Raw genomic sequence first — 10,000 nt, forward strand, 5'->3', positions numbered from 1 at the left:
AAATGAATCTATTTTTTAAAATACGACCCCACCTCTGCCTTATCTCTCAGACCAATCGGGAGGTGTAATCTTCCGAATAAAGGACGATGAAATGAGTTTGGGCCAACTTCGACCAAACGGCTTAGAAACTTTGAGCAGACTCGATTTTCATGAAGAGGTAAGTTACCCATTGATAAATATTGGTTTCTTCTCGTTAAGTGTTGACGTACAGAATTTTCGCACGAGTAGGCTGTTATAAGATAAAGTTGGCCGCAAAGGCGAATAACTAAGCAAACCATTCCTCAAACGACCAGTCACTTCCCTTTCACTTCACGTTACACGAGATAAGTACGATCTTGCCTCTCCCATACAAGTCCAATGAGTCAACCTTTTGCGCGCGTATCTTTCTATTTTTAGAACGCTACGAGTACGCACTCTTTCGAATGGCCGATCGGAATAAAGTTATTGTAAAACGAAGACAAAAATAGCAAGAACAATGCATGAAATTTTTGCAAATTGATGTAAACGTGAGTCTCCTGCTGAAGGGTTAGTTCTAAAAATGGAAAGATACGCGCAAATGTTGACTCGCGGATATAGTGCATAGGGAACCTCCTGGTCACGGACTCCTGTTTTAACTCAGTAGGGAATTCAGATCAAGTAGAATAGGTTCACTCAGACGAGTTACTGAGTCGAAACAGAAATATGCGCTTTTTGAGAAAACCAACATCCATGACAGAAATGAGAAGAATGAAGGGGGTAGTTTCTAAAGAAACTGTGGTGCTGCGTCGGTGGGGAAGTAGTATACAAAAATTTGGTTTTATCAACGGAGTTGATAATGTAAATTGGCCACCGTACAGAGATTATAAAAGCTGACGTTTCGAGCGTTAGCCCTTCGTCAGAGCGAATCGAGGGATTACGGGTTACGTGTAGTTTTTATAGTAGAATAGGAGCTACACTATTGGTGGTAACATGGCAAGGTGAAAAATAGGAATATATTAGTTAAATGAAAAGCGTTCGTTAATACCGTGAGGATTAAGGGTGCCGATTTGAATGATGAATTTTTGTTCCAGATTCATGCGGCTCTCCGTCGTACCTAGATGTAGGGAAAGGCCGCAGATAGCCATGTGTTTTTTGGAGTGGTTAGGCAGATTAAAATGGCGAGCGACTGGCTTGGATGCATCCTTGTCATTCTTCTCAACATCGCGAAGGTGTTCGCGGAATCGGTCACCTAGTCGTCTACCTGTCTCACCAATGTATAATTTATTGCATAACGTGCAGGTTATGCAATAAATGACATTTGCGGAGGTACATGTGAAACAATCGGTGATCTTAACAGATCGCTTAGGTCCCGATATCTTGCTAGTGTTAACACTGAAAAGACAAGTTTTGCATCGTGAGCGCGCGCCTTTGAAAGTGCCGGGTTGCTCGTTAGTTTTGAGCGCGCTTCTCACTAAAAAGTTGCCTACGTTTTTGTCGCGTTTGAATGAAATAAGTGGAGGTTGCGAAAAGATTCTACCAGTCTCGGGATCATTTTGGAGTAATTTAAAATTACTAAGAATGATGCTTTTGACTGCGTGATTATGAGGATGGAAAGTGAGGGTGAATGGAATTCTGTCATTCTTATCTTTTTGTGACGTTTGTAGTGATGACTGTCGATCAAATTGTTGGGCGCGATGATGGCCCGCTTTGACCACCGAGACAGGATAGCCACGTTTTTCGAAGAACTGGCACATCTCCTCTGATTTGCTGGAAAAATCGGAGTCATCACTACATAGACGTCGAAGTCTAAGAAATTGAGAATAAGGGATGGAGTTCTTGACATGTGATGGATGTGACGATGAATACAACAAATAACTGTGTGAATCAGTAGGTTTGTAGTGCATTGATAAAACCAAATTTTTGTATAGAAATGAGAAGAGCTGCGTTAATGAAATTTTCGAATCATTTTTAACAAGGAAGTATTCAAAGAGAGTGATATTCGTCGAAATAATTGAACGCTAACCGTTTTGACAACAGTGCTAGAGACTAGATAATGTATAGAAGCCATAAGCTCCAACATACTGAGTTTTGCTGAGCTGCAACGCTACTCTTATTGGGGAATATACAATTCAAGGTTTCCTTTAAAACGGCGCGTTTTTCCTATGGTCCAAGCGATGTGCATATTACAACGTGTTATTTTTAGACTGAATATGTCCCAAATTCCTTAGACAAAACTCATATGCAACACTTTCCGTATTTTATATAGTTAAGCTGTAACAGAGTAAAACGCAGGGGGACCTTTCCCTGTTGCGGCCATTTTTCTTTAATGTCTAATGCCATTGGTCGTCTCGGTCTTTCAGATTTAGCGCCATTGCACCCGTGAATATCCCGGATGTGTCACACAATTCTGCGCGATGGTCAGTCAAAGTTGACCGATGCCCCGCCCATTTTCCTTCCCAGTTCCTGCTCGGATTGCTTTGCTTGCCCATTTGTTCCCTTCTTATCACCAATCTACATTAAGGCAACACCCGAGTTTGTTTATTGTGTTTCCTTATGTGTAATCAACTCTATCATCTACGAGCTAGCAAGCGTTCCCACTCTCTGAATACAATAGTCACAACAAACCTACCTTTTCGTTTGCAAGATGTAAGATGCACACAAAAGCAATGGAAACTGACAGATTCTTCGACATGTTCTTGGACAGTTTTCCAGGAAGCTGAGCGTAAAGGTCTTTGAATGACTGGGTTTGCATTACCCTGGTTTCATCCTTTTGCCTACTGTCCGCGGGATCTGGTGGAGCATTTTCCTGCGTGGAAAAATACCAAAGCACAGATGTCCAATGCCATGTGATGTTACCGTTAATTCTTTTTGATCATTACCGATAATGGAAATCGTGTAGATTTACGAGTACCAGGCGAATCAATCCACAGTAAAACAGAAACAAGTCCTGCATCTGCATGGAGACTGAATATAAGTCAACAAGCGCGTAAATAATTGGAATGTTATACAAACCTTGTCTTCCAGAGAACCTTGAGTGAGAATTCCCCACATGGCGGTCTTCAGTCTCTTCACATCCATCTTTTTCGCAGTTTTAGCATAACCAATGTCAATTTTCTGAACCTGTGAGAAATTAAATGAAACGGAATAAAAAAACAATAAGGGGAAAATGGGCGCATGCGTATTGTTTACGTAAATTTTCAAAGATGGGACAAACCTTATTCGGTTGAGCGACCAAGCCATCGCCCGCGAACATGGTTAGATCCACCCCACTCTCGTTCGTGAAACTGAGGCCCTGAGAAGAGTCGGCTAAAGTCGTGTCTTGGGATAAAGGAAATTCCGCTTGCGTAATATCCTGGCCGGGAAGTGCGTTTCCAACGTCAGCACCATCGAACCCTCCATCGTCATCATCGTCACCACAATCCTGTCAAAATGGATGGATTTGACACTTTCAAAATGAGGATAAATGTAATTTAGGAAAAGTTAAAACCAAGCCAGCAGTTTTGCCTAGGATATTTGGGGTCTCCAGAGAGGTTTGCAGGACATTGTCATGTATTTTGGCTCGAGATGCTTTTTCGCTTGCTTTCTTTTTTTCCTCCCTCCCTCCCATATTTAGTGGTAAGAATACATTCCACACACTGGGTTTTCTCAGTGATGCGTTGGCAGGTGCCTGGGAGGTGGACTGTGGCTCGGCTGTCATGGTGACCTCCTTGCTGCTGAGGAAACTGCTGCCTCCTCTCTTGAGACCTTTTCAGCACCTACCGTCCCATAAACTGATGTCGTGTTCTAACTAAAGGTAAACAACTTGACTGATATTTGAAACAACTGAAAGAGCTTCATCTATAGGAACTATTTTGAATCTGTCAAAACAAGGTAGCCATTCCAATGACATGTCAAGCTGCAAAAGATGGTGGCTCTTAGTTTTGAATCTTCGTATGTAATCGACGAGTGACCATTCAAATGAACCGCGCGGAACTTTCCTATGGCCTGTCTATTGATTATCTGGTTGCTCTAGAGGGAGTGCAATCCTTAGATTCCGTGAAAACAGGTGGATACTACAAACGAATAATTGAAAGCTCCACCTTCCCGAGACCCATCAAGTAAAAACCACAAAATATATCTTTACCGTGCCACGGAACGAAGAACAGTGATATAAATTTTTGCGCAAAATCGTGCATGGCAATGGACACTCCAAGTAATGCATTCCTGCTTTTGAGAAACCCACAGCAATCGACTCAATGGGTAATTTCCGACATAACTTCCGCATTTTTTTCTTAAAAGCAGTCTTCTCTAGGAAACCAAATGCACCCTTTGCAGCTGGCGATCACATGGTACAAAAGCCGCCAAACTTGAGAGCAAATTGTGCACTGGGACATATAAAACAAAGCAACTTAATTTAAATTTTCTGCTTTAAATATCCCAGTGCGCAATAGACCTTATTCACGATGGCCACCATTTTGGATTCGCTATTATCATGCAAATTGGCTACACACTTCTGAGGGGGCAAACAACACAAGTTCAAGAGGTTATAGCCAACATCTTAGCCACACATATGATTTCTTTCACGTTCATTAAATTTTTAGTAAAATAGAATGATTACACAAGTTACTTCGATGTTTTTTTAGTAAAAAATGAGCAGATAACGAAGTAGAAAGTCAAAATGTCAAATGCAATCAAAAGATATAAAATTATTATAAAAGGTACTTAATTCTAAATTCTAAAACGTACTTTTAGTAATGTTATTTCAATATTTCGAGGAGCCGATTTTCCACCGATTGTCTTCTTTCCAATAATTGCCCCCCAGCATAACACATGGCTAATTTGCATGACAATTTGGAAACCAACATGGCGGCTATCGTGAATAAGGCCTATTTGCTCTCCAGTATGACGGTTCTTGTACCATGTGATCGCCAGCTGCAAAGGGTGCATTATTAGCAATATACTGGAACAAAATGCGTTTCAAGCCTCATGGAATTTCGTGCTGGTACTCGCCTGCAAAACGAGGCTAAAGTAAACTTTGAATTAACTTAGTACAGTTCCTACATTACGTGTTACCTGCAAGTCCGGACAGAAATTAACACAGTCGTTTGCATTCTCGTAGTTATACCAAGCAGAGCCTGGTGAGAAAAATAAAAAAAATACACTTTTTTTTTAAAGTAAAGCCTGATAGAGCACTGTGGTAGTTTCATAGCTGGTTTTCACGTTATGTCTTTTATGTCGCTATGTTGGTGGACGAAAAACAAAAGATTTCTCATTGGCTCCTTTTGTTCGTCCACCAGCAATTGCATATTGCAGCATTGTTATCTGTGTCTCTAGAGGTTGGTTGCAAACCACCTATTAAATGTAAACAGAAACCCATAAGGGTTGAAACGTGTAACGCGCGGTCACAGCTTGCGAATATTCAGTGCGAACCGATTGGCTGAATGTTTCAGTGCTAAGTACCATATTTGGAAACCCCTCGCTCTTGTTGTTCCAAATATGGTATTTAGCAAAATGAATGTTCAGAGTTTGTTTCCCAGCACACAAGGGGCCGTTACACGTTTCAACCCTTATGGGTTTCTGATGTAAACGTTCATGCAATTAACAGACCGTCCTTAGGGCGAATGAATCAAACGATTGAAAGAATCTTAACTGGCTGGAGGCAGATCAGATGGATAACTAAACTTGCAGCCGAGAAGATGAACGGTGACCAGCCCGAAGAACTTCTGCTGATGGTAAGAGCAAGATTTCACCACCGGAAGTCAGGATTGTGAGCTGAAATGGGCTTCTAACATCCGGGCCCATCCCTAGCCTAAAATCTGTCCTCAGACGTAATCTATAACCCTTGCCCAACCAAACCTAACAGAGGAAAACCTTTTAAGGGGTTTTAGAAAATCGCAGATATGAACTTTGCTTAGGCAAGAACGAAGGTTTGAACGGGATTTGAAACGACGATATCTGCGATACCGGTGAAGTCCTCAACAAGTTGAGCAAATAGGCCAGTTTCGAATTCTCACGGATAGACTGGATCTAGCATGAGGGTAAGCGCTTTCCGAGCCAATGACCCAACACGCCGGTGCTTATACCCGGTTTCCGTAGCATTAAGCGAGTAGGAGTACTTTTAACTCCCCCCTGGATGGGATGCTAGTCCATCGCAGGGTTACCCCCCAGCATTAAATTCCCCGGTACCCATTTATACACCTGGGTGAAGAGAGGCACCGTGTGAGTAAAGTGTCTTGCCCAAGAACACAACACAATGTCCCCGGCCAGGTCCCGAACCCGGACCACTCGATCAGGAGTCGAGCACACTAACCATGAGGCCATCACGCCTCCCATCATGAAATAGAGGCTAATGCGGGGGAAATAATTTGCATATGAAAAGAGATTCCACCGCATTAGGCTCCATTTCATACTCGATCCAATCCAACCGTTAGAATACGATACTGGCGAATTAGCAGAATACCAACAATCATGTCTCTTCATATTCAGATCCTCCAAGGGTTTATTACGTACTCAAGAAATAACCAGCGCCCAATTGGCTTGAAAGCGAGCACTGCACTTGTATCGTAGAGGTCATGGGTTGAAATTCCATTCAAGATAAACATTTTCGGGCTTTCATGTCGTTACCGCTTAATTAATGCTGATAACTTCAATGATGATGATATAAGAATCTTAATTATTATTTCCGCAGTTCCAATGTGTGTCTAGCTTAACCTCTACAACGGTGAATGAATGGCTACAACTGAGAGATCCGATCCCTCATAATTACCTACCATCATCTCTAATATCTGTTTGAGCTTGCACTTGACGTTTTACCTTGGAGAGAGGGCAAGCAAGTGAAAAATGTAACGTTAATAGACCAATTTCGATATATTAAAATTCAGTCGAAAACAAAAGGCATCATCTCGAGGCTCTGGGGAATAAACTCATACAAATCCTTATATTTATTCCCCAGAGCCTCGTGATGATGTCTTTTGTTTAGGACTGAATTTTAATATATCGAAACTGGTCTATTGCTATTTTGCCGGAATGTAGCAGAGGCCTGGGTGAGACTGGCAGTTGCTCGGAGGGCCACGTAATCGCGGTTCGTATTTTGCGATCATTAAGCGAGAGTGAGGCATTAGAACTACGGTCAGCCTTCGCCGCGTTCACAACTCAAGTTTCGTTGATTATTAAAACGAGCTGAAAGAATCTTTCATACCTTCGTTAGGCTGTATATGACAGCAATCATTTACATTAAATAGTGACTTTCAATGAGAATACCGTAAAACCCCGAGGGTCGCACCACTGCATGGCCAGGAGTACGCGTTGCCCGGTTTTTCAAACTGCTGTTGTTTTAGGGTTTTACGTGTCCGGCTCATTGGTCTTCCCATTATGCTCGAGTGAATGTAAATAAATGGCACCGTGGTTTGGCTGGCCAACGCGCCCAGATATCATCAAGCTCAAGTGTCCCGTTGAGTAGTGGAGGTAAAACCGGTGTTCATCATCAACAACCTCACAATACCCCCGCTAGAGTTAGTTCCTAAAACTATTTCCTGTACTCACCATTATTTTTGGCTTGATGAAAAGTCTGAAGAGCTTATCAGCATCATAATGGAGGTCGTCAGGTAATGTCGTTTTGTCTGCCGTGTATTTTGCAAGAGTTGCTTTCGATAAAGTCGTAGCAGCCTGGCAAGAGAGTAAACACAATGCACAAATTGCTCCCCAAGTAAGACTCACACGTACGAGTTAATTTTGCAAAACTAGCCGTGACGCAAGTATTTTCCCGGGAGTGTCATTGTGCGCACTATCATTGGCCAGTTTACCAGTAAGGCTCGCTAAATTTATAAAGGCTCCCGCAAACGAGAAAACGCTGTTTCGCGAAATGTTTCCTCGGCGCGCAAACGAGGAAACATTTGCTGAGGAAGCAAGCTGTTTCTGGACAAATTCAGAAACACATTTGCTTCCCGGGAAGCAAATTTTGCTTCCGCAACAAATATTTTCTGGCGCCGCAAAGGGGGAAACATTTGCTTCCGCAACATTGTTGCCTCGTTTGCGGGTGCCTTAAAGTTTGTTTTTGTCGCTTGATTCAAGCATCTCACTGACCTCGTTTTCCGGAGCTCAGCCTCAGCTTTACGACTCCGTGCCTTTATAGTTCAATTTACAACCCGACGGCATCAAAGGAATTAATGGTTTGGCAGACAACTGCATGAAAACCACTTTAACAAAATTGAATAGTTGTAAACAAGTTAAATTTTCAAGTGAAGCTATGATCCTCGCAGATATGACCGCAATTTTTGCAATTGCGTAAAGAAGCCTGAAAAATTCAGGACTTCAACGAGTTTGAACCCGTGACGTCGCGATACCGATAGCGTTTCGTACAACAAACAAATGCGAGATCTTCAGTCTTAGGTCGTGTTCTATTGGGATCAACCGTTTTTAGTTGGTTGTGTTGGTTGGGTTTTTTAGTCTTCTATTCGGAAAAAAAGCCATTTTCGGTTGGTTTGGTTGATCAACTTTTTCAACCGGCATCAAAGTAGGTTGAAACGGTTGAAAAAGCGTTGGGAGTAACCGCTGTCGTTTATGCGGGCCATTTAAAGTCAGCCGCGGGCTCGTGCTGTGTTGCTTTCCTTCAACTTGTCAACGCTGAGAAGTCTGGTAACAACTATTCCGAGGAGTTACCGCGTTTCAACCGAAAACGGTTGGAAAAATGTTCTATTAACCCATTCAACCTAAACTGGTTGCGGCTGAAACGGTTGATCCCAATAGAACACGACCTTAATCTACATCCTTTCCTTTCTCACTTTCAGCAAATTTCTATGGTCGCGGAAGAAATACTTACCCTTCCTTTAGCAAAACTGTTTGCAAAATCCACTTCACTGTCAAACTTCAGACTAAAAGGCTGCTTCTTTGTTCGCTTTTTCTTGTTCTGTTGTTCATCTGGTAAGGCTGAATTCACAACTGCTACAATGTGAAAAAAAAAATATACTTTGAAAAATTCACAACAAGCTCATTCTACGTAACCGTGCAAGTTGATCAATGATAGGCCTTTTCACGGTAAATCGATGATTTTGAAAGTCGGTGAACCAGCGATTGAAATAAACTGCACATCTTTGAGTTTCCAATATCAAAGAACTTGTGTTATTAAACACGGCAGTCACTTCCTGGCCTCTCATCGGCTAACTGAAGATCCATCCCTATTCTGGGCATAAAAGTAACTTACAGATTTGTTGACAATCTGCTAATTCAGCGACCTGTGGGTTACCTGAGCACTATGCTTGGGCCAAGGGCATTAAACTGTTCGCTTTTGTTTTAACATCACAAAAACAAATTCGATACTTGCTTATTGACAGGGCTTGGTTCCAGGATTGTCTCTTTATGTTCATGATCCATAGAAGCACAAAATTTGAGACTGAGCTTTTAAAGTGCACCTTAACTCAAATATTTTTTATTCCTAATATAAATCTCCCCATCAAAAGCAAACATATGCCACCATTGTTACCCAGAATTTCGCTTTTTCTGTGCCGTGCAAGCCACGTGAACTTGGCAGAACTTGTAGCAGTAATTTGGACATACGACCGTGATACGAGAGGCATGGGTCTACTCTCGATTTACGTCACAAACCGCTTTTCATTCATTACTACCCTTCGCACCCAGCGCGCCGGCGCTAGACAACACCAACAACATAATCTGGTGCGTGACTCGTGCATGGTGCCTTCGGACAGACAGGACCAGCGCTTTATTAACCAACATAGTCTTACACTGTGAACGAGCTTGTGAAACCATATTGACAATACATGAACATTAATGTGCAAGTGCGAATATAGTTGACAATAGCCTGAAAAATGTACATAGAAATGTATCTATCTAGACGAAATGTATTATATAGATAACCGTAGTCAAAAAATTTAAGTGCAAGGGCAGTACATAAGTGAAAAAATTCGCACAACAGGAAACTAGGAAAAAACCTACGGAAAATACAGCGGCGATACGTTGCCCGATACGAAAACCCGGGGTAAAAACCCAGTGGGAAAAAACCCGGGAACGTATTCCTCGATCGAATGCAACGCATTTCAGCTCCGAGGAT

At 42.1% G+C, this 10,000-nt stretch overlaps 1 protein-coding gene across 2 annotated transcripts in view; it reads right to left on the reverse strand.

The window, feature by feature from the left end:
* Positions 1 to 10,000, reverse strand: part of LOC138043640 (condensin complex subunit 2-like) — a 31,933-nt gene that overhangs the window by 2,405 nt on the left and 19,528 nt on the right. The window contains exons 13-19 of one of the 2 annotated variants that reach the window (XM_068890010.1): positions 8,756 to 8,874; positions 7,480 to 7,602; positions 6,708 to 6,750; positions 5,011 to 5,072; positions 3,173 to 3,379; positions 2,971 to 3,078; positions 2,588 to 2,764 (exon numbers count right to left, since the gene is read on the reverse strand). In XM_068890010.1, coding sequence (XP_068746111.1) covers positions 2,588 to 2,764; positions 2,971 to 3,078; positions 3,173 to 3,379; positions 5,011 to 5,072; positions 6,708 to 6,750; positions 7,480 to 7,602; positions 8,756 to 8,874 — 839 coding nt within the window. Of the gene's footprint in view, positions 1 to 2,587; positions 2,765 to 2,970; positions 3,079 to 3,172; positions 3,380 to 5,010; positions 5,073 to 6,707; positions 6,751 to 7,479; positions 7,603 to 8,755; positions 8,878 to 10,000 lie in introns of both variants that reach the window. The other variant, XM_068890009.1, reaches the window with a different exon arrangement.

Source organism: Montipora capricornis, chromosome 3 (assembly GCF_036669925.1).
Source record: "Montipora capricornis isolate CH-2021 chromosome 3, ASM3666992v2, whole genome shotgun sequence".
NCBI classification, from domain to species: Eukaryota; Metazoa; Cnidaria; class Anthozoa; order Scleractinia; family Acroporidae; genus Montipora; species Montipora capricornis.